The sequence below is a fragment of the Chelonia mydas genome, chromosome 6 (genome assembly GCF_015237465.2).
Source record: "Chelonia mydas isolate rCheMyd1 chromosome 6, rCheMyd1.pri.v2, whole genome shotgun sequence".
Taxonomy (NCBI): domain Eukaryota; kingdom Metazoa; phylum Chordata; order Testudines; family Cheloniidae; genus Chelonia; species Chelonia mydas.
Genome location: NC_051246.2, coordinates 21,401,058 through 21,425,077, shown reverse-complemented (window position 1 = coordinate 21,425,077; position 24,020 = coordinate 21,401,058). Strand labels below are relative to the sequence as shown.

Sequence of the window (24,020 nt, the reverse complement as noted above, 5' to 3'; positions counted from 1 at the left end):
CTGTAGCTCACGAAAGCTCATGCTCAAATAAATTGGTTAGTCTCTAAGGTGCCACAAGTCCTCCTTTTCTTTTTATGATGGCCACAGCCACCCTAATCCAGCCTCCTCAACTGCACATAGGGCCAAATCCTTGGTCCCTCTCTGGTTGCCTTGTCCTGTTCCAGCTGCACAAAGCACCCTAGAGTTAGTTTAACTGACTCCTTGAGGATTCCCCTGTGCAAAGAGTATACTTGGTGGTGTGGTAGCTTGTCCTGGTTCTGGTCCCCCGGTGTGGGAGGTGGTGTCCAGGGAAAGAATTATAATGGCCCCTTAGCCAACCAGGGCAAGCTAGAGCAACTTGAAGGCTGCTCTGACTTGTGCTGGAGATCCAGGCTGGTGCAGGAGAGCCCCAAAGCCATCTTTGTATTTGCCCTGGTCTTGTGCTAAACACAACTTGGCTGGGACGGGAGGAGCTGGGAAGAAGTTTTTCCTACTGATCAGCCAGTTCCAGAGAGGATCAGGTACAGTATTAGTGGATTGTTTTCAGCAATCTGGGATCCATTGATTTGTGAATACATTTTTGTCATTATTCAACCAGCTCTGCTTGATATGGAGTTATCTGTAATGCCAGCTGAATATGCCTAGGTGCAATGTGAGCAAAGTATTGTTGCTGTGGAAACCATAATGAACACGCCCCATACAGCAACATGCAGAAAGTGTGTGTCAAATGGAGGAGGGCCTGGACAGACTTGGGGAGGGCAAGATCTGTCAAAGGGAGGATTGTTGAGTCCTCTCCACCCTGGAGGGGACGTGTTGGAGACAAGGTACACTGCACCAACCATTAGGGTTGGAGCTGTGGAATAGCTCCACCCCCTAGGACATTCCTCCCACAGCCCTCCATATCTCGGCATTCCCAGCCCATCTATTCCGGTTGGCAATAGGGCACATAGTATTTTATCTGCTATTTATTGATTATTTCTAGACTGACTAACTTTAGCAGGAGACTGATGCCTGGGGCATTTCCCACTCTAACCTGCGTGTGAGGCCTGGGAAACATGGGTCTGCCCTAACCAGGAGTGTAAATCATAGAATACCAGGGTTGGAAGGGACCTCAGGAGATCATCTAGTCCAACCCCCTGCTCAAAGCAGGACCAGTCCCCAATTTTTGCCCCAGAGAAATGGCCCCCTCAAGGATTGAACTCACAAACCTGGGTTTAGAAGGCCAATGCTCAAACCATTGAGCTATCCCTCCCCCCAAATGACTTGGAGAAGTTCTCTGGTGTAGTTCTGTTAATGTAAAACTGTTCTCTGAGCCATGGGATGCCGCGATTCAGGTCTGACTCCAGAAAAGCAGATGTACAGCAGCTGATTAGCGTGGTGCTAGCAGGAACCAGGGGTGCAGGGATGGATTAGGCTGTTCCACTGAAATAGCCTTTAGGCAGCTCGGGAGAGGGCCGGTGGAAGAAAGGCAGCCAGAAGGAGGGCGGGGGCAAGAGGGAATCAGAAAGGGAAGCCCAAGCAAAGGAAGTGAGACAGAGGGGCGGCTACACTAGCCTTTTTCCACTTAACATTGCTCACCATTCCTGTCCCTGCTAGAGCTGCACCAGTGGCAGAAATGAAGAGCACCACTGTAGACAGGCCACAGGTGTTTTCACCACTTTATCATCTAACCTGCTCAGAGCATATCTAGACACATGGTGGCCAGCACACCTGTAGCAACCAGCCCCTTGTCTCTGCACCCACTGATGCAGCGGAAACGCTGGTCCCCGTGGTGGGGTATCTTAGCAGAATATGTCTCGCAGAGATAAGGCAGAGAGGAAAGGGCTGGGAGGGAACCAGAGAGGGTGAGCCTTAGAGAGGCAGCAGGCCAGATGCATCAGGGCACCTTCAGACGGTGTGAAGACACCGTAGTGCTCCTATGCTACCCTTCTCCCTTGTCTGGGGCAAGGGTCATGGCTGAGTAAAGAGGCACGTTGCTAGGGCCCTGGCAATTCCAATGGCCACTGACAGCCAGTGCAAGCTGGAGCAGCCTTCAGGCTGCTATAACTTGCACCAGGAGCACCAGACTGGTGCAGAGCAACCAGAGGATCAGGGAGGCCCAAAGAGGGCTTAAAGCCCCTCTCACCCCTCGCCTGCATTTTCTAGGGGTTAAAGCTGAGGTTTGGATGCCAGCTACTCCTGACCTCTGTTCCCAGCTGTGCCACTAATTCACTGTGTGGCCTAAGGGAGGGCTGTAGTGGCAATTTCAGAGCTCCAAGAGCTCCCTGCCAGCACTGTGGGAAGGCAGGAGGAGGTGGGGGCAGGGAGGTCTGGGCTTTGAAGCCAGTAAACACTGGGGCACACGCACTTGTAGTCAAAGTCAGGTAGTGCCCTCTTGTCCAGTCCCCAAACACCAGAGCGTCAGCTGTGTTACAGGGCACAGCCTCAGGTGGGCATGGTGAGCAGACGAGTTCTTCCGGTTCTAGCACACCGGCTGGGTGCTGCTTATGCAAGTTGTGAAGTAAGATTCCAGTCACTGCGTGGAGGACCAGGAAGTTAGAGAATATTAACAAGGAAGGAACTGAAAGTCTCATGTGGAATAAAGGGAGGAACTCCAATGCTTGTATCGCTGAAACCTCCCTCACATTCAGTTGAGCAGCGTGGTTTCAGTTTTAAATAGTTCTGTAATCCCAGGTTGCTCATCCCAGGTCATTCACTGGCAACTTGAGTTGTTTGCACACGGATCCCGACTGAGAGTCACAAAATGCAGAAGGCAAATCTGCTGGCCAATATTCATCGTGAGAGCACATATACAGATCGGTAGTTAGTCCAGCAGAAGCCCCTGAATCTGAGCTTCGTTAATTTGCTGGATGTGTCACAAGCCATCCCAGTTTATCGACTGCGGACAGTGATGGCGAGCAGCTGCCTATGACTGATGCTCTCCGCTGCTGAGTCGGCAGTCACTGTGACTGGACCATTCCGAATGGCTCCCTCAGCCCGTCAAGCCTTGTTTCTGGCGGCTCTTTCGTCGCCTCAGCAAACCTGACGTTGTGACAAACGAGCAACTCAGCGTAAAGAAGAGATGTAAGCACAGGCTAGGCACTGCTCCACTGACATCAATGGTGTTGCGCTTGCTCACACCACATCCGGATGTGGAAGTATTTCGGAACGTATTAATAGTATTACATTGGTGCGATCACATGGAGGCCAATGGGATTGCAGTGGTGCAAGTGAGAGCAGCATTAGACCCGCAGTGTCAAACACAGCTGTAAGGCCCATCGGAAAGAGTGTAGGGCAGGGTAAACTCAAATTACCAGGAGGGCCACATGAAGACTAGTACATTAGCCCGAGGGCTGCCCCCAGCCCTGCCCCCACTCCACCCCTTCCATGAGGGCCCGCCCCTGCCCCGCCTCTTCCCTCCCCCATTCCAACCCCTTCCCCACAGTCCCCATCCCAACTCCACCCCCTCCCTGCCCCTGTTCCAGCCCCTTCCCCAAATCCCCACGCCTTCTCCGCCTCCTTCCCTGAGCATGCAGCTCTCCGCTCCTCCCCCTCCCTCCTGGAAACTGCTAAGGCACCACCAAACAGCTGTTTGGTGGCAGGAAGCGCCTAGAGGTAGGTAGAAGAGTGGAGATGCAGTGCACTGGGGGGGCGGCAGGGGAGGGGAGCTTGGCGGCTGCAGGAAATAACTGTGGGGGGAGCGCACGGGGAGCTTGGCGGGCCGCAGCAAATAGCTTCGCAGGCCGCGTGTTTGAGACCCCTGGTGTAGGGCCTCCAAGATGGGATTTTGGTTCAGACCTAAGTCCTGACCTTTCTGGGGGAAGTTCTGAATCCAGCTCTTAATTTCACAAGTGGCTCCTGTCTTTATACACATTGGAACCAAAACCCTAGATCTAAACCCTGCTGAACCTTGAAACGCAGATTTCAATTTTGCCATTTGAGCCCCTTGCTGGTTTTAAGAGCCCCTTGGCCATATCCCTATCAAACAAGGTATGGTTTGCTGCAGAGGTGGTATGTGTACAGTAAAGAACATCTGCGCCACAGAGCTGTGAGAAACTGGCCAGGCATTATGTACTGAACATGCAGCCAGTCTAGGCTGATCTGCTCCTCTTCTATTTCCTGCACACTTCCAGAAGTGACACTGCTTTTGAGGAGATTGAGTATAAATTGAATGCACTTTGTCTCTGAAGGCACGAAGGTGATGGATTTAGTTTACCTCTGAACTGATTCATCCCCTGCTATCCCTAATTAGGGCTTTGAATGGTGACACCCAGGTATGCCTGAATCATTCTGCAGAGGACTCTGAGCAACTGCCTGTTTTCCTGCCAAGCATAATGTTAGTGCTGTCCCTTGTCAGTACTTCACAGTGTCTTTCGGAATGTGGAGATGCTCATGTGGACACTGACAAATGGCAGTCGCGCTAGGCGATCTCCCTGTTCTGCTAGATCTCTGGATAGTGCGGCTACCCCTGCTTATCACTTTCACAATTTAAAATAAACACCAAAGACTGTCTTGCTGCTCAGGGCTGTGGACTCGTCCGTGAGAAGAAAGCATTAACTGCCACTGCGCTCAGGACTTTGTTTGCAGATTTCCTTCTGCACGTCCCGGACAAGGCGTCCAATCACTTCTTTAGCCCTGTATCTTGAATGCAGGCCAATCCCAGTCTTCTCCTTCTGTGAGAAACTGGCCAGGGATTATGTACTGAACATGCAGCCAGTCTAGGCTGATCTGCTCCTCTTCTATTTCCTGCACACTTCCAGAAGTGACACTGCACAGATCCATGAAGCTTTGCTTAGTTACAGTAGCTGAGGATTTGGCCTTGCTTCTTACCACCACTCCTATTTTCAAGTTCCCATACGTCAAAAGGATCCATAAGCTTTGCTTAAATAACCAGATGTTAGATAAATCTGGGATACAGAGGGCAAAATCCTCCTCTCAGACCTGTGTGGCAGCGCTCAGCCTGGGCGTGCTGCTCTCTGTATGGGCCTGATCCAAAGAGGTAATGAGACTCTTTCCTTTAACTTTCATGGGTTCTGACCCGGGCTGCACATATCACCGAGAGGCCCACTTTGAATTTCCTCTCTCCCCATACTGCAGCCAGCGGTAGAGGCGCACGTCAGGAGCTCAGCCTGCAGAAGCCCAGAAATCTGAGAGGAGAATTTTGCCCCGCCTCTTCAGAACAAGTGATCACAGATATTCCCCAAGGTTAGCCCTGTCCTCTTATCAGAAGGGAGCCACGTGAGCCTTAGATTGTGCTTCACTCGGTTCTTTCATAAAGGTTTACAAGGGCCTTCCCGACATGACTGACAACAAATGCCAGTCTCTGGCCACACGCTCTCCTTCTTCCTTCCAGGTACGAAGAGCAGCACCACGCAAACACACGTTGCAGCCAAGTTTCCCGTTGCCACAGGCAAACCAAGGTTGGCCTCTCTGTTTCCACCCTCACATCTAAGCTGTCTGCCTACCTTGAAACACAGTCACAACGACCATGCTGAGGCTGTGCTGGAAAACACACGTGGTGCACTACAAGACACTGACTGGTGCAGGGACCCACATGCTGTTAGAAGACTTCTGGGGCCTGATCCTCAGCTGGCATAACTTAGCATAGTTCAGTTGAAGTTAACAGAACTTGCTGATTTACACCAGCCAAGGAGCTGGAGGTTCCTTTCCTGATTTTCCCAGGTTGCCCCAGGAGGGGCTGCATCTCTGGACCCCTGCTGGCCTTTTCAAGGTTATTAAAGGCTTTGATAATGATCTGTCGGGGTTTTCTCTTTCCCTGCTAGGTAGGCTCACAAACGTCTCAGGCCACAAGAAGCAAGAGCCCCTGGCAGCTTCTGAACAGCGTGTGCTCATCATCACACTATTGACCAGGCGTCGCTGAAGCTGGTTATATTTTCCCTAGAGATGCTGTACGCTTGCAGTCCTTAAGGAAGGTTACAAATGTAAAGTCTACGGGACAGAGCACAGTGTGAGTGACTCGGTCTCTAGCACGGGTCACCTTGCCCTGAAGCTAAGTCTCCCCCCCATGGCATTATAGTAGACTACTTCGCCCCTGTGCAGTGCTTTGCACTTCAGAAGCTCTGTGCAACCACTAACTCATCCTCAGAGCACTCCCGTGATGGGGGAAAATATTACTGTCACGGCAGCTGGGATGAAAATGTGCAGTGACTTTCTCAAGGCCAGATGACAGTCAGTGGCAGAGAGCTAGAATTCAGGGGTCTCTATCTCCCAACCTGTGCTCAGTACTCCCCACCCCCATTGCTTCCTCTCCCCACTACCACACATGCTGCAGGCCAATTAAAGCCAAGCCTTTAAGGTCAATTATCTCCTCAATCACACCTGTACAACCTGATTGTCTTCAGATTCTGCCCCCAGTGACACCTGTCCAGCCCCCTGGCCTCCAAGGGGTTTTCTTGCACATGTGGAAAGTGGCAAGCAATTCTCTTGATGATACCAAGCAGGAAGAGAAGCCAGCTCACTCCTCTCTCTTAGCTTTGTCAGCTGCGCAGGGCAAACTGAAGGAAGATGCAGTAACAACTAAAGCCAGCAGTATGAATGAAATGCATGGAGAAAGCAGATCTGCTGACCTTTCTGACACAAACAGTTTCAGAGGAGAAGTGAACTTTAAGCAGGGTGAATAATCATTTGAAAATGCATGCACAAAGGTGAACCTTAATACACTTCTGCCAGCTTAAACAATCTGTAACTCCGGCCTGCATCCCTTGTCCCTGCTTTCTCTTCTCCAGGTCAGCCAATGAATAATCAGAAGCAAAGCCAGGAACATTTAAATAGATCGTTTCCCTCCCTCTCTGCTTTCTTCCTATGTAGTTTAATTGGATCCCATGTGTTCAGATTGCACCTCTGTGCAATCAGCTCCTCAATCTCTCCTCCTGATATTTTTTTCCTGCAGTTCAATCTCACTTTTCTGCCTGTCTCTCAGACGTGGCTTCCTGTCACCTCACTTATACTTCCTGCCATATCCCTGAAATACTTCTCAGCTAGAATTTCCTCTAGAGCTGCAGTTTGGATGCATTATTTGTCTTTCATTTTCTGTCCTAAGTTAGTGTGTAGTGGTGCTGGATGATCTGAAACAGCTTCTCTCTTCCACCTTCTGCAGTGGCTGCTTTTCAGAAGCAGTTAGGGGTAAACTCTTTGTGTAGTCTGCAGAATCCTTGGGGATGAAAGACTCTGTACCTTGGTAAGATTTATTATTGTTTCTGTACTTAACAGAAAAGGAGGACCTCTCTAAGCTATAATATGGCATGAAATCCTGGGCACCTGCTCTTCCCAACTGGAACTGGTTCAACTGCTCATTTAAGAGCTTTCCCCCATTACTTAAAGCAGGAGGATGCAGGTTCTGACCCAGGAGACCTTGGTTATGGGCACATTTCCTGCATTCCCAGAGTGTGGGTTAGGATGCTAGGTATGTGTGTGTGATGATGCCACCCCATGGAATGCTCTGTGCCCCCTCCTTTTTCATTCTCTCCCTCTCACCGCAGGATGAAATTCAGCTGACTCCCTGGAGAGAACACTCGGAGCCCTTGGTCACGGTGAGTTATGATCCTCCTGTCCAGTGCTGCAGCAGCTTTTCCATTCAAGCTATGGTGTGAGCTCGCCACAGCCCCATGTGCCATCAGATTGCAGATCCACACCACAGTCTGACTGCTTCTCCCTCCCTGCTCAATTAGTGCTAAGAAAACCCTCAGGGCATTCTCTCCAGCCCACTGGGAGACAGTCCCCATCCTGATCTCCCCTCTCTGACTTTGCGGACAGAGCGTCACCAGTACTCCCAGCGGCAGTGGGAGCCTCCCCACAAGCCGTCACCCTTTTCCTACTGGGAAAGAATCCCAGGGGCCCTCCAGACTGGCCTGATGAGATAGAGTCTGGCCTCTGCACACAGGGAGGAAGCTATAAGAATATCCCTTGCAATGCCACCGCTAGCTGATTTCATTGGGCTGTTTTCTCTGGCCAGAACCAGATGAAGTGGGACTTCGTCCTAGTATGTGACAAACACAAGCCTGGCAGCAAGAAAAAAGCTAAGAGGAAGAAATTCCTGGAAGAGTTGGAAAAGAAAGGATTTATCATCAAGGTGAGATTATCCCGGGACCTGCCCTCCCCTAGTTACACAGGATCACAGGCTGAGCTGGATGACTCAGCTCTTAGTGCTCTGAGCGTTTGTGTCACAGAACCTGGACGAGATCGATGAGATCATCCAGTGCAGGATTGTTCCTTACGGCGTATTCTCCTGTACTGTGGCCAGTCTAGGTGTCTGAGACCCAAGCACTGGGGCGTCCACTGCTTCCCTTGGGGAGATGTTTCTGCGGACGGAGCTCGTTGTGAATGTTGAGCCCACTGTACGTTTTTCCCCTTTTCTTATTTTCATCCCATTGCTCTTGGCTTAGCTGGTCCTGGGCTGTCCATGTAACCTTCACAGAGCATATGCCAGTTCCCAGTGCCACAGTGCAGCTGTGAGGTAGCGCACACAGAGGGATTTGGGGGAGTTGGCTCTGTGAGCTCAGGGGAAATAGCCGGCATGAAAGACACACAAAGGCTTTCCCTCCCCTCTTGCCCTCGGGCCGGCCTGCTCATGGTTCCTCCCCAACCCCTCTTTTTAAGAAATCAGAGGAAAGCCCATCCTGATATCACAGTCCAAGATACTGACTGTTTGTGTCACGAAACATAATCAGCCTGTTCAGAGCAGCAGGTGCAGATGTTAGGCACCACCTAAAACGATTTCCAGACAGATGTTGTGCAACTTTAGTGTGATCACCTCTCCCTAGAAGCCTAGACCCACCTTCCCCTGGAAGCTGAGTCACCTTCTTGGTTTATAGCTTTATACAGTGATGAGCTGCCAAAATCTTAACAACCGGTTCCCTCTTCACCCCACGAGGGGGTTGTGGCCCACCCCCGCCTCCCGGGACTCCTGCCCCATCCACCCCCTTCCCCTGTCCCCTGACTGCCCCCAGAACCAGGCAGGAGGGTCTTGTGGGCCACCGTAGTGGGTGCCCACCCTGCCCCTAAGAGCCAGAGGGACCTGCCAGGGGGCAAGGTGGGGAGTCCTCTCGGTGCTTACCTGGGGAATTCCCAAGAAGCGTCTGGCAGGTCCCTCTGGCTCCTAGGGGCAGGGGAGTGTAGCTAGGGGGGGAGCAGGGGGAGCAGCCACTCCCCCACTGATCACATCAAAAGTGGCGCCTTTAGGCACCGACTCTGTGGGTGCTCTGGGGCTGGAGCACCCACGGGAAAAATTTGGTGCGTGCTTGGCAGCTCCCCTCCCCGCCCCGCGTGCGGCCCCAGCTCACCTCCGCTCCGCCTCCTCCCCTGAATGCGCCGTCCTGATCCCCCCGGTTTCCTGCAAATCAGCTGTTTACGTGGGAGGGCTGAGAAGCAAGCGGCGGCTTCGCGCTCAGGCCCATGGAGGCGGAGGTGAGCTGGAGCGGGGAGCAGTTTCCCTGTGCCCCTGGGTTACCTCCTGCGGCGTGGGCGGCCCTCCTCGCACCCCCCTGCCTCAGCTCACCTCCGCCTCCCTGGGCCTGAGCGCGAAGCCGCCGCCTGCTTCTCATCCCTCCCAGGCTTCCTGCGTAAATAGCTGATTCGCAGGAAACCGGGGGGTGGAGAAGCAGAGCAGGGCAGCGCGTTCAAGGGAGGAGGCAGAGCGGAGGTGAGCTGGGGCGGGGGGCGGGGTGGGGAGTTGCTGGTGGGTGCTCTGCACCCACCAAATTTTCCCTGTGGGTGCTCCAGCCCCGGAGCACCCACGGAGTCTGTGCCTAAGGTGCCACTTTTGGCCGGTTGTTAAATTTAGAAGCCCTTTTAGAACCGGTTGTCCCTCACAGGACAACTCGTTCTAAAAGGGCTTCTAAATTTAACAACCGGTTCCAGCGAACCGGCTCTAGCTCACCGCTGGCTTTATCGACGGAAGGCCAGAGCTTCAGCTAATGTAAGTCGCCACAGTTCGGCTGTAATCAACGGAGTTCCATTGACTTACACAAGCTGAGGATCTGGCCTGTAGTCAGGCAGTTCCAGGGTTCCTCACCATCCAGACCATGGCGCACCACTAGATGTCTTCTCCTAGGAATGACAATTCAGGGTTTCTTCTCCACTGCTCTAAGGTGTTTGGGTGCTCATTCCCATCAAACGTACGTGGGGCTTGGTTCTTTATACAAAGCAAGACCTTGCTTTTGTGCTCTTTAGTGCATGAGCCCATTCTCCACCTCCTCCATATCAGGAGGGCTAGTTGAGGGCAGAAGGAAGGTCAAAAACAGTTGTAAAGAATTCTGTACCTGGTGTTCTCAGCCACTTGAAGCCTCCCTGCTCATTCAAGACTGAGCTTTTCCTCCAGTGAATTCTAATGCTGCCCTGGAGGGACCACCTTCCCCAGGGATGAGGGCAATCCAGCCCCCTTGATCAATCCAGCCTCCTTCAGTTCTGGGCTTTCCCCCGCCCCCAAACCTTTTTCACCAGTGGACCCTCTGACCCTGTTCTGGATGGACCCCTCTCTCCTGGAGTGAGAAGGGTTACTGATGAGCTGTGTTTATATGCGAGGTCAGACTAGATGATTTAGTGAGCCCTACTGGCCTTAAAATCTATTTGTCCAAGCGACAGATCTCTTCCTCTCCTCAGAGGCAACATCAACCCTTTCCTGGCTGTATTACTTCCTTGTCTGGTCCTATCAAGATACCTTGTCCCTTTGTCTACACCAGCGGCTCTCAAACTGTGGACTTTCTGGGGCCCAGGGCTGAAGCCAAAGTCCGGGACCAAGCTGAAGCCCAAGCCCCACTGACTGGGCCAAAGCCCACTGCCTGGGACTGAAGCCCTCAGGCTCAGACTTCAGTCCCCCCTCCTGGGGTCATGTCGTAATTTTTGTTGCTGTGCAGTGAAGTTTGAGAACCCCTTAAAAGGCTACAGCTGTGTTACTGTAGTACTTCAGTGCAGACACGCCAGAGCGGTGGGAGGGGTCTCCTATCACACTAGTTAATCCAGCTCCCCGAGAGACTGTAGCTAGGTCGATGGAAGAAGTCTTCCCTTGACCTGGTGCTGTCTACACCAGGGTTAGGTTGGTATAACCACGTCCCTCAGGTGGGTAGTTTTTTCGCACACCTGAAAGACATAGCAATGCTGATGTAACTTTTCCGTGTAGCCCAGGCCTAGGGAATTACTGGTGATGAGAACGGGGCAGGAAGCGCTCTGGGAAGGAGAGAGAGGGTGTTGAAGAGGGGCTGGAAGGTGCAGAGTGCAAGCACTGCTAGCTGGTGAGGAAGAGAGAACCTTCTCGCCCAGGGGAAGGGAAGCGTGGTAGGAGGAGAGCAGCCAACAGCGGGAGGGAAAGAGGAACCAAGTCGGGGAGAGGAGTTAATGGAGCAGAATGACAGGGCCCTGAAGAGGATGAGACTTTCCGCACGATTCTCTGGACGTGGCTGCACTGCTGCCTCTTGGTTCTCCGCTTTGCAGTGGTTTGCCCCGTGGCTGAGTGTTCTCCAGAGCTCCTGCCATCCTGTCTGCGGAGCAGCTCTTCGCCAACGTTCCAGTCCCATTTCATACCTCCCAGGGCTTGCTTCATCGGCATGTCTCTCTAATCGCCCTGCTCTCTGATCCTACACCCAGAAAATTGAGGACAAGAAACTATTCTATGGGGTCCATGCCCCGAGTGAAATCTTCCGAAAATACCAATTTCTGCTGAGGAATCCAGACGGTGGGTTGCAGAATCACCACACGCAGGAGGATGTGCCCATCACCACCAGGTGAGCGTATCCTTGATCTCAAAGACATCAGGGTGCAGGGTTCTTCGTGCTAATGACTGTGATGGATCATGCACCCTAGGGTAAGACGCGCCTGTTAGCTGGATCACAGGCCCCCTTCCCTGGTTCCCCATGGGGAATTGCTTTGCTGTGCTTGGTATCCTTACAAGAAAACCATGTAAAATCAGAGAGTGATGCTGAGCTCCTATCCTCGCGCATCTTCCCCTCTGGCCTGGTCTCCACCAATTCCCCACAACTGAACCTTATCCCCATTCCCTCTTCCTGCCCTGCTCCTTGCTCCCCTACCTGTCCAGATCTCTTAACCCATTCCTTAATCTCTGGATCCTGGGTGTAGCCTTTATCTCCCATTGCCATGGTAATCCCAGGCCATTATTCTGGCCCATACTCACCCTTCAGTGTTTAATTCTTCCTAATCCCTGATTATTTGGGGTTTCAGGATACGTATCGTCAACTTTATCCTGCAGAACACGGAGATTTCTTGTGAGGGTAAGGAAACGTTTCCTCCCTTCTAGCTCGCTCTTGCCGTTCCCATGTGCACAGTCACAAATACACATCCCAAGCAGAGGCGGATTTACAATGAAACACACAGTGCCCTGGCATGGGGGGCCCCCAACTCCAGGGGGTCCCAGGGCCGGGCAGCCAAACGCCATCCAGCACTCCCTGCGGGGGGACCGCTGTGGGGGCAGAAGCTGTGGGGGAGGGCAGGGAGGGAGCCATTTAAGAGCCGTGCTGGAGGCGCGGTGTGCGGTGCGCTCTCCTAGCCGGTGAGCCGGGCTCCTGCTTCCTCCCGGGGCTCCTGCCGCAGGCTGGCGCTGGCGGCCCCGTGTGCCACAGCAGGCAGCCAGGTGAGGCAGGCAGGTGAGGGGCCGGCTGGGGGCGCGCTGTAGGGGAGGCGGGCGCGCTCCCCTGGTGGGGAGGCCGCCCGTGCCTGCCCTGCTCCGGGCAGTGCAGGTGCAGTCCCTGGTGTGCACCGCTGCTGGCGGCCCCTGGGAAAAGGCCAGGGGAAGGGAGCGGCAGGCCAGGGGGTCTCACGTGCTGCTGCCTCCACAGCTCCCTTTGGCAGCGAACAGGAGCAGCGGCGGGGCAGCAACCCAGGTAAAGTAACCCAGCGGCCGCGACTGGGACTGCCCCAGCCCTGAGTCCCACCCCCCACCCTCCCCGTGCACTGCCCCCCCCCAACACACCAGGCCCACCCACACCCCCTACTCTGACTCCTGCACCCCTCGCACCAAACAGAAGCTGCCCCAGGTAAGCGCTCCACACCCCAACCCCCCGCCCCAGCCCTGAGCCCCCTTCCACACCCTAACTCCTGGCCAGACCCTGCACCCCAACCCCCAGCTCGCTCCAGCCCCCTAACTCTCACCCAGACCCCACACCCCAACCCTGAGCCTCCTCCCACATCCTAACTCCTGGCCAGACCCCACACCCCAATGTTTTTTAATGTTGTTTTCTTTTAATAAAGTGCTCTTATCTAAAGGACTTTACAATAGTTAGTTAACAATACAAACAATATTTGGAAAGCTCTTTAAATGGTCCGCTGAGACCCTTAGCAATTTTCAAGTGGTCTGTGGGGGGGAAAAAAAGTTAGACTACAAAAACACTCAAGGTACCTCCCTTTATTTTCATTTACTTCCTATTACTTATTATATAGGAGGAGGATGAAGAAAAAAAAGAATGAAAAATGGGGATGGGGGAGATCAGAGAGAATGTTCTTTTTCTTGACTGGGTCCCGAGGGGGGCCCCCAAAAATGAAGCTGAGCCCAGGGCCCCACTAACGCTAAATCCGCCACTGATCCCAAGTGCCACTCACACGAGCACCTGCATTCCTAGCCTTGCGCATGGGCACGCTCCCACTCGCGCACAGCCTCGTGCGTACCCCCGCGTGACAGGCGCTGTACAGAAACCGCGGGAGACTCGTGGGTGCAGCAGGACCAGCGCCTCTGCTGAGGTTGCCAGCAGCGTCGCTCTGTGCGCTGACTGTTGGGGGATTTTCTCCGTGCTGTCTGTCTGCAGTGAGGAGAGTCTGCCTGTTGCCAATTCCTTTTCAACACCGAAGCAGAGCTCTGAACTCCAGTTCTGTTCAGGTGTCCCCTACAGCCTTTTCTCTTAATGGGGGGTTTGGGTCGTAGGGTCAGCCTGGGTTCTACTGGGTGCCAGGGGGGAATTGTGCCTGCCTGTCGGTGCTAACTCTCCTGTTCCTGGTTTGCTGCTAGAGACGCTCCAAAGGCTGATAAAGGCGAAGGTCTTTGAGGCAGCATTCCCACTGCATGAGGTGAGGAATCGGAGGGTGCCTGGGTGCTGAGAGCGTACGTGTGCGCAGGAGACAATGTGGGTGGACTGCAGATGCAGGAGAGGAAGTGGGTTAGTAGGGGAGGAGTGGCTGGGAAGACAGAGGAATAGGTCATGGTCCTGTACATCCTTTGGGTGAGGGTGTGGTGGTATGTGTCTGGAAAAAGCCCTAATTAACATCTTAGTAGGAGTGTATGGGATGTGTGGGGGGTGGGGTTGGCAGGTTGCATATATCTCTGTCTGTGCCTGTTCTGAATGCTGTTTTTTCCAGCAAGGAGAGCTGAGAATATTACTGAAGAGGAATTGGGCCCAATGGAGAAAGATACTGAAGGAACAGCCAATTGAGGCTATCAGGTAACCCATGCCAAGGGTATGCACAATGGGACAGCACACGGCCACCGTGTAAAATACCCATTCAGAATAACTTCACTGCACGTTTCAGAGTAGCAGCCGTGTTAGTCTGTATTCGCAAAAAGAAAAGGAGGACTTGTGGCACCTTAGAGGCTAACCAATTTATTTGAGCATAAGCTTTCGTGAGCTACACGTGACTCTGAGCACCCAGCTCCCTGTGTGGGGGAGTTCTACCTGGTCCTCCATATGACTCCAAGTTCAAACCGGAGCTGGACAAACCAAGTTTGTCCAACTGTGAACCCACTTGACTGCTGTGGGTTTAGGAGCGTAGGATTGTTATACTAGATCAAACTCGTGGTCCGTCTAGTCTAGTATCCTGTCTCTGACAGCCACCGGGGGAAGACGCAGCAATTCTGCAGTAGGCAATTATGGGATAACCTTTCCCCAGGGAATGGGCCTTTTAATCCTCCACACCCTTCCCCTAGACAGAGGTTGGCTCATACCGTGAACAAAGGGGGGCTATATCCCTTTCAAAACCCCTGGAATTTTTAATCCTTACAATTTGTAACTCTGGATATTCTCATCATCCATAGAAATGTCCAGCCCTTTTCTGAATCCTGCTAAGCTCCTGGCCTCGGCTGTATCAGTGGCAATGTGTGTCTCATGCTAACTCTGCATTGTTTAAAAAAGCATTTCCTTTAACCATGTTTTAAGTTACCATATTGCACTTTGAGTAGCCCCTTATTCTTGTATTGTGAGAGCAATTCCTGACCTACCTTCTTTAGGCCATTCAAGTGTACAAAATAATGATTGTCCCATTTTATTCGTCTCCTTTCTAAAATAAAGAATCCCAGTCTTTTCAGTTTCTCCAGCAGAGGTTATTTTTTCCCCCATGCCCCTAAATCATTCTCCCTAACCATCTCTGAACCCCTCTGAATCTGCTCTCTCTCTCTGGAGATGGGGTGCCCAGTACCGAACACAGCGCTCCAGATGGAGCTGCACCATTAGCTTTATATATAGGCATTCTCCTTTCTGTGTTAGTCTCAGGTTTGTTTACTCTGGCTACAGCTGCACCTCACACAGCTCTTCTTTGAGCTTTCCACGGTGATGCCTGGATCTCTTTCCTGTGTTACAGACTTATTGAGAACCCATAAATGAGCAGCTCAAATCAGTCCCTCCAGCGTGCCAATACTATATTTAATCATCTGCCATCAGCTTGCTCATTCGCTTTGCTTGGTTACATCCTCTGACTTTCCCACGTTCTTCTCTGGCCCTGACTAACCTGAGCGTTCAGCGTGGTGTTCGCAGGAGACATTTGCCACCTCACTGTTCACCCCTTCTCTCCCAGATCATTAACACCTATATCCTCAAGGCAGGGGCGGGTCATGCAGTGACCTAAGGAGAAGCAAGAGGACGGGGCTGACAGATATTTGGGGACAGCATCCCTCATCCTGAGGTCCTGGGGGAAATTCACAAGGGATTCCGAGTGCGGAGAACACTGCCTAAGGGCATTTGGCTGACATTGGATATTGTCACTGCAAATTTGGGGCTAGATGGGATCTTTGGTGAGTGGTTTCAGCACCTGCCTTGTCTTTCAGGAGTTATTTTGGGGAGAAGGTGGCCCTGTATTTTGCCTGGCTAGGCTGGTACACCTGCATCCTGTTCCCAGCTGCTGTGCTGGGCCTGCTTGTTTTCCTGTATGGGAGCTTTCATTTTGATTCCAGTCAGGTCAGGTAAGAGCATCGAGGGGACACTGTGCGTGCATGTCATGTCACGTGTCCAAATGTATGCATGAATGTGTGAATACGGGTGATGGCATCTCCTATACATGGCATCCAATTCTGGGGCCTGATCCTATGAGTTCTTTCTATGGAACTACCTCTGACTTCTATGGGAGCTCTGCATGGGCTTGCAGGGCCATTGACTTCCAGCGACAGCTCCACTTCATGGCTCACGTTCTACAGTCACGTGACTCCTGTGGACTTTCTTGGGATGTGCACTGGCCCTTGTAAGGAAAGGCATGTCTGCTTTGGAGAATGGGGACGTATTGCAGGCAGGGGGCAACAGATTGTCAAGTGTGTCCAGACTGCTAGCTACACCCCTGCATCTGGGTGTGACCAGCGGAGTGTGTATGAATATGCACCTGCGAGGAAGCTTGGCAAGGAGGAGACCTCACCTGGCACCACCAGGGCACTAATATCTGGTAGCTGCAATGTAGAGCTTTATTCCGTCCATTAGCAGTGAGTACCTGCTCTGCCTCTCCCTTGGCTGTTGACTGAGTGTGATGGCTGGAATGAGCACACGGCTGATGGGCTAGCAAAGCAATCCTCGTACTCCTTACTTTCTTTCCTGCTCCAGCAAAGAGATCTGTGAAGCCAACACCACCATCATGTGCCCACTCTGCGACCAGAACTGCCCATTCTGGCAGCTGTCGGATACTTGCACCTATGCCAAGGTAAATCAATGCTCTCCAGAGAAACCTTCCGTTTTTCCACTGGGCCCTTGTTTCCAATAGCTGCTGTGCCTAGGCTGCCTCACGATACCCCCAGCAGCACGCGTCCAGTATTCTCCCCCCACCCACCCCCGCCCCGGAAACGAGTCAGCTGCTGAAGGTGGCCGCAGGGAGATCCGGCACATAAGACGGCAGAGAATTATGTCCAGCTCCGTTGTCCTGCCCGTGGGGTGGAGGCGTCCCAGGCTTTGGGTTGAGTCTTAAGAACTCCTGGTTTCTCCTCTTCTGCCTCCCACGATGTCCTGAGGGCCATGGAAGCACTGCTCTCCCAGGTGGGACTGGACACCATGCCGCTGCCACAGTCCCCGCAGCTCCCTGGTGCCTCCTGCGTCCTCTCCAGCCAGACTCCTCCCCTGTGCTCCTTTGTAATCCCTTCTTTCTCGGTCTCTCCTTTTCCAGGTCACTCACCTGTTTGACAACGAGGGGACGATTCTCTTTGCAGTGCTCATGGCTCTCTGGGGTAGGTTTCTGGCTCCCTGTGCATAGCCCGAGGCTTTGAAGTGGGAATGGCTGCCAGCTGTAGACTGATGTGGGTCTGGTGACAAACCGGGTTCCCACACTGTTTATTCAGAACCTGCCAACATCCTCTCCGCCTGGCAGAGAGGTGTAACTTTACCAGGGGAAGGAGTGGGGTTGGGCAGTGTGTGAAGGGGAAGGGATAGGCACTGGTGAAGTTACGTGCGTTTGGGGATGGGTTTTGTACTCTAACTTTAGATCACTGGTTCCAATCCAGTTCTGGACATTCCCCTCGGGAGTCTGGTCAGGGGCCTGTGTGAAATGAGTTTGGTGGCCCATCTGTCTGTGGGTTTTCTCTGTACCCGCCATAGTAGCATCTGTGCATCTAATCTGGTTCCATTTCAGCTCTGAGGTTACCAACATATGCATTCCAAAAGCATTACCACAGCTAGCACTAACTGGTATCCTCAAGACCTGACTTGGTTGTGGACACTGGAGAGGTGGAAGCTGCCCTAAGTCAGAGCAGTCCCTGGGGCTACTCCAAGCTATGGAGGGGCCCTCTTGGCCTCCAGAGCAGCCCAGAATTCCAGTATAAAACCACTCCTGTATCTCCATTCCTTCCCTCTCTCCTGCAAAGAACAGCACAGGATCTGGCCCATAATGTTTTGCAAGCAGCTTGTGTAGCAGAGAAACGAGAAACTTGCCCCAGAACAGAGGTGAGGGGTAAACCACCCAGATGGATGGGAGTCTGTCAACACTGGCTAGAAAATATACTATAGACTGGCCACCATGTCCTGGAAGTGCATTCAGACCCAGCTGTGATCCTTCTCCTGGTTTGACCCCGTGGCTCCCAGCAGTAAACACCCCCTGTCTGGAGGGCTTTTCTGCAGAGGGCTCCAGGCTGCTTCCCTCCACGTTGGAGAACCTGGATGCTTAGCAGCGCCTCTCCTACCTGGCCTGCAGGAAAGGCATGTGCTCCTGTGACTGCTTCGTTAAGTCAATGTCTCCATGGGGCAGAGGAGTTTCTGCTGCTCTGACCACACTGTTCTGTGGTTTCACCTACAGCCACCGTGTTCCTGGAGCTGTGGAAGAGGAAAAGGGCTGAGGTGGTCAGTGACTGGGAACTGTACTGGTGGGATGAAGATGAGGTGAGAATAAGTCTCTCCTTTGCACTGTCTTCCTCTTTATAGACTTAAAGGCCAGAAAGGACCATCATGATCATCTAGTCCGATCTCCTGCACATCGAGCCACAGAACCTCACCCACCCACTCCTGTCATAGACCCCTAACCTCTGGCTGGGTTACTGACATCCTCAAATAATGGTTTAAAGACTTCAAGTTACAGAGAATCCACCGTTTACACTAGTTTAAACCTGCAAGTGATCCATGCCCCATACTGCAGAGGAAGGTGAAAACCCCCCTACAGTCTCTGGCAATCTGACCTTGGGGAGAATTCTTTCCTGGTCCCATATATGGTGATCAGTTAGACCCTGAGTATGTGGGCAAGACCCACCAGTCAGACACCTGGGAAAGAATTCCCTGTAGTAACTCAGAGCCCTCCCCATCTAGTGTCCCATCAACGGCCATCGGAGATGTTTGCTGCTAGCAGTTGCAGATTGATTACAATGGCACGTAGTCAATCTCATCATACCATCCCCTCCATAAATTTATCAAGCTCAGTCTTGAAGCCAGTTAGGTATTTTGCCCCCACTGCTTCCCTTGGGAGGCTGCTCCTGAGCTTCACTCCTCTGATGGTTAGAAACCTTTGTCTAATTTCAAGCCTAAACTTGTTGATGGCCAGTTTACCTCCACTGTGACAGGTTAGATCTCCTTGGGTTGCCACCTGATGTACTGGTTTTTCGCTGAGGCCCTCCTCCTGCTCCACCAGCCTGGATTTCCTCTCCCTGTTTTGCTGAATTAGGCTCTCCGGCCTCTTGCAGCACACACAGAGGTAGGGCCACACTCTGCTGCAGACACAGACTGAAGTCAGCTCTGTGTGAGGGGATTCACCCAGTGTTCATGTGCACACCCAAAATAATACTGTCTTGCGCTGTATAGAACGAGCTTCACAGTGCAAACTCGTAAAAATTCCCCCTCTCCCTCAATGTAAAGAGAGAGATGCATAACTTCTTTTCCCCCCAGTTAGGAATTGCACAAACTGGGTTTAATAATAAACAAAACAAATTTATTAACTATAAAAGGCCGATTTTAAGTGAATATAAGAGATTATTGAGCAAAGAAAACAAAATCTGCAAGTTAAGCTTAATACGCTCAAGAAACAGGTTACAAAATGACAGGTTTCAGAGTAGCAGCCATGTTAGTCTGTATTCGCAAAAAGAAAAGGAGTCCTTGTGGCACCTTAGAGACTAACCAATTTATTTGAGCATAAGCTTTTGTGAGCTACAGCTAATGCATCCGATGAAGTGAGCTGTAGCTCACGAAAGCTTATGCTCAAATAAATTGTTTAGTTTCTAAGGTGCCACTAGTACTCTTCAGGTTACAAAATGTAATTTCTTATCCTAAATGTTGTTTTAGGCAGGTTGCAAAGTTTCTGTAGCTTAGAGTTCCAGACTGGACCCCTATCTCAGTCTGGACTCCCCCGTTGCCTTCCCTTCAGGTGTCTTTCGCAGTCTTTCTTCTTGGACAGGCAGCCAACGGAGTAAAGTCCCATTTGCCTTCCTCACCACCCTTAAATAAGATTTACATAAGGCGGGAATCTTTTTGTTTCCCAGACTTGTAATTTTCCACTAAAAGGAGAGGGGGGTGGGTCAAGAAGTCCAAGATAATGATTAAGTGTCAGGTGACAGGACCACCTGACCTAGTCCTGTCACAGCTACAGGAAGGAGAGATTAGTATCTTCATAGTCTTGTTGTTTCTTCCTAATGGCCCATCAAGTCTGATGGCCTGTTGTCCGGTGGGTGTCTCCCAAATGCACTCCCAGTTGTAATTGTTACATAGTCCATATTCCTAACTTTAGATTCAGAGCTGATACATGCATACAAATTGGAGAATCACATTCAGTAAATCAGAACCTTTCCAATGATCTCTCACATGACCCATCTTGCATAAAACATCTTAGTTATGCCATATTCCTATCATAACAATATTTCTGTGAAGAATATGGGGTGTAACGTCACATCCACGTTGACACTTTAACTTAAATAACTCCTCTCCCTCCCTGGTACTTACCCCTCTGATGTGTTTATAGAGAGCAATCCTATCTCCCCTCAGCCTTCTTTTGGTTAGACTAAACAAGCCAAGCTCTTTGAGTCTCCTCTCATAAGGTGGGTTTTCCATTCCTCAGATCATCCTAGCCCTTCTCTGCAACTGTTCCAGTTTGAATTCATCTTTCTTAAACATGGGAGACCAGACCTGCACACAGTAAACTTCACTCCCTCCCTGTGCCATTGTCTCTCTTGCCAGTAGGCAGGTGAATGCTGGGCTGTGTACAGGCATATGGAAAATTTCTGTTCCAACTGCTGCTAGTAAAGGCAATGCTGGGAGGACACTCACCACTGCGATCCCAGCTGGTACTGCAGAGGGGGACCCTCACGCTGCAGGAATCTGAACTGGGATTATTGAGGCACTGCTGTAGGAGAGGTGCCCCCAGATCTTCCTGTCTTTATTAGGAAAGGAGCGCAGGGCCCCTGAAGTCCTTTCACTGAAAGGGTTTTAGATGCAGGCTATGCATTAGGGCACAGCACAGGAACTACTGTCGCTCCTGTTTATAAAGACTGGGGTCAATCAGATCAGTCTGAAACATGCCTGTATGCATGATATAACCCACAGCCATTTCTAGGAATGTCCAATCCAGGCCAAGTTATGGAGACCCTGTGCCAGCCAGGCTGGGAGATTTCAGGCTTTGACATGCAGGCTACGTGAAGAAACTACCTTAGGATCTGCTACAAGTCCTGTCCCTCTTCTGCCCTGCCAGAACATGTCCTGTTCATCGCATGCTTCCATCTCATTGACACATGCGAGGCGCTACACTGCCCCTGGCTTGCTTTTCCCTAGTGTATGGCTCTGATGCATATTCTTTTCCCCCCATCCCCAGGAGGAGCTGGCCTTGCAGCTGATCAATAACCCAGAGCATACCCTCAAGGAGTACCAGCACTCTTATATCCGCAGCACTATCCTGCTTCTCTTAGTCCTGCTCATGGTACGTGCTGTTGGCTCGGACACCTCCACGGGCTTGGGGATTTCGACAGCACTGAGCTATAGGCGTGAATGACACGGAAAGGCGTTTGAAGGGGGACAGGACCCTGAATAGCTTCGGGGGCTGGGGATGGGCTGCAGAGCCTTTCAGCTCTAAGATGCCGAGTGGCTTCTGGCCCAGGGTGGTGGAGATTTCAAGTCGTCGCCGTTGTATGGCTGCTTGGCGGCCTGTGTAGTGATCTCAGTCTGGTTCCTAAAACCCGCCCCCCAGATGAGTCCGCATTAACTGGCCCAGTCTCGGAGCGGGCATGGATTGAGTGGGCCTGCAGATCGTGCGTTCCTAGCCCGCTACTAGAGAGGAGTGAAGCCCATCTGCGGGGCAGTCACTCTGTGGAAAACGTGAAATGCGGCTGCATGTCCTCTGCCTGGTTTTTGGATGGGCGGGGGCACATTCAGTCTGTAGGGCTGTCACTTGGGCACTAAACTCACACGGGGATGGCAGGGAGGCCGCCATTTGCACGGAAAAGGCCAGTTTGTTTCCTGTGAGCTCACTGACACGTGCCAGCTGCCTGCCATTCTGCCGTGCTGCGGCAGAGAGAGTCCCAGCACCCATCCCTTCCTACGTGCTGTGCTACAGGGGAAATGGTGTAGGGAAAACCTATCCAAACTGTACACCTGGGGCAGGGGGTCAGCGGGGGCAGAAACAGGATGGGTGACTATTACGCTACTCACGATGGGGGGGGGGGGCAGAGTCCACAATGGGAATGCCAGCAACGTCAGACCATACATGCACGCACTTGCTCCTCCACCTCCACGGCTGGTCAATGTCCTCTGTATTTAATCCCTTCACCCCTCCCAGAAACTGTGCCGGGCACAGGCATTCCACCCTGCAGGCTGGGCGTGGGCACTAAGGGCCTGGATCTTGACCTGCAGCTGTTAAGCGCACAGAACCCATCCTCTAGCTGCATTTAAGTCTGTCGCCCCCATGCACCCAGTTTGCTCAGTTTCCCCATCCACCTTCATTACCTGCCTCCCCTGCTCCTCCCATCTCTAATCCCCGCAAGAGCTCTGACGACATGCTGCCCTCCCAGATCACCGTGCTCATTGGCATCGCCCACGGTCTCGTCATCTACCGGGTGGTGGCGACTGTCGTCTTCACCCAAAGCAACTTCGAGTTCATCCGAGAACGGGCCAGCACCGTGGCGGTGATGACGGGGGCCGTACTGCATTACATCACCATCATCGTCATGACCAAGGTAGGGAGCGCTGCGTGGCGGGAGCCCTCCTCGTTCTCCCGCAATCAAACACCCTGCCCGTCCCTTCTCCCCTTTCACCCTCCCTCTCCTGTGTTGCAGGTTAACAGGCGGGTGGCGCTCTTTCTCTGTGGCCTGGGTAAGGCAAAGCGCATGCTGTGTTCACCCTGCATCTAGCAGCCTCCAGCGCAGCTGGCTGGATTCATCCTGAACGTTGTTGGTGGAGCTCTAAAAGGGGCCATATTTCCATTGATATCAATGGGCTTTTACGCTCTGGCCCTTGCAGCTGCTCGTACACAACATCTTGAAATATGCTAACGCCACCTAGCTCCGCGACGGCCGAGGTTCTCAACCTTTTTCTTTCTGAGGCCCCCCCAACATGCTATAAAAACTCCACAGCCCACCTGGGCCGCAATAGCTGGTTTTCTGCACATAAAAGCCAGGGCCAGCGTTAGGGGGTTGCAAGCAGGGCAATTGCCTGGGGCCCCACGCCACAGGGCCCCCCGCGAAGCTACATGGCTCATGCTTCACCTTTAGCACTGGGTGGCGGGGCTCAGGGGCCTGGGCTTCCGCCCCAAGTGGTGGGGCTTTGGCTTTCTGCCCTGGGCCCCAGCGAGTCGAAGGCTGGCCCTGCTTGGCCCCTGAAACCTGTTGGAGGCCCTCTGGGGGGTCCTGGACCCCTGGTTGAGAACCGCTGCTGTACTGCCCAGCAAAGAGAGGGGAATTGCCACCGCCGCCACCTCTGTCCCCTAGGCAAATGAAGTGAGCCCTGGCCAGAGCTCTAATGAGCACAGCAGGCCGGGAGCAAGTCCAGGGACAAGGGTTTTCCGTTGGGAGGCCACTAGCCTCGGATAGTTAAATAGAGGGACTCTCTGCTCCAGCCCCCATTCTGATCTCCGCTGCTACCAAGCCTCATGTAAAGAGAGGTGAGTCTGGCAGAGAGCCAAGAGCAGGGCTTCAGAGAGCCAAGGCAGCATGTCGGATTGCACCCCGACGTTAACGGGAAGCCAGGGCAGCTGCTGGAGAGCTGGTGAAATCGGTGCCTGCCCAGCTCTAGTTTGAGTGTAGCCCCGGCACAGCCGATCGCCGTAACAGAAGCCACAAGTACATGGATCGCTGTGTCAAAGTCCTGGGATTGCTGAGGTTTACTAGAACTTGGGCTACAAATCCAGGGGATCAGGTTCAGGTCCGGGGGAGTCTGGGTCACTAAAAGGCCCAAGTGCTTTGGAATGAAAGCACGACGGGCTGAAGGTGCCTGTCCAAGAAGTTTGGGGGTAGGGGGCGGCGGGCTCCT

General features: G+C 52.6%; 1 protein-coding gene across 10 annotated transcripts in view; it reads left to right on the top strand.

The window, feature by feature from the left end:
* The window catches only part of ANO9 (anoctamin 9), a 54,720-nt gene that overhangs the window by 3,009 nt on the left and 27,691 nt on the right, over nucleotides 1-24,020 (top strand). For 5 of the 10 annotated variants that reach the window (XM_043549022.1, XM_043549021.1, XM_043549019.1 and 2 more), the window contains exons 2-15: nucleotides 7,458-7,508; nucleotides 7,931-8,047; nucleotides 11,557-11,693; nucleotides 12,148-12,197; nucleotides 12,762-12,806; nucleotides 13,925-13,983; nucleotides 14,272-14,354; nucleotides 15,950-16,084; nucleotides 16,710-16,806; nucleotides 17,263-17,323; nucleotides 18,385-18,467; nucleotides 21,373-21,477; nucleotides 22,565-22,729; nucleotides 22,829-22,865. In XM_043549022.1, the coding sequence (XP_043404957.1) occupies nucleotides 7,458-7,508; nucleotides 7,931-8,047; nucleotides 11,557-11,693; nucleotides 12,148-12,197; nucleotides 12,762-12,806; nucleotides 13,925-13,983; nucleotides 14,272-14,354; nucleotides 15,950-16,084; nucleotides 16,710-16,806; nucleotides 17,263-17,323; nucleotides 18,385-18,467; nucleotides 21,373-21,477; nucleotides 22,565-22,729; nucleotides 22,829-22,865 (1,225 nt within the window). Of the gene's footprint in view, nucleotides 1-6,406; nucleotides 6,505-6,601; nucleotides 6,624-7,453; nucleotides 7,509-7,930; nucleotides 8,048-11,556; nucleotides 11,694-12,147; nucleotides 12,198-12,761; nucleotides 12,807-13,924; nucleotides 13,984-14,271; nucleotides 14,355-15,949; nucleotides 16,085-16,709; nucleotides 16,807-17,262; nucleotides 17,324-18,384; nucleotides 18,468-21,372; nucleotides 21,478-22,564; nucleotides 22,730-22,828; nucleotides 22,866-24,020 lie in introns of those variants that run through there. The other 5 variants (XM_043549023.1, XM_037899504.2, XM_043549020.1 and 2 more) reach the window with 3 other exon arrangements.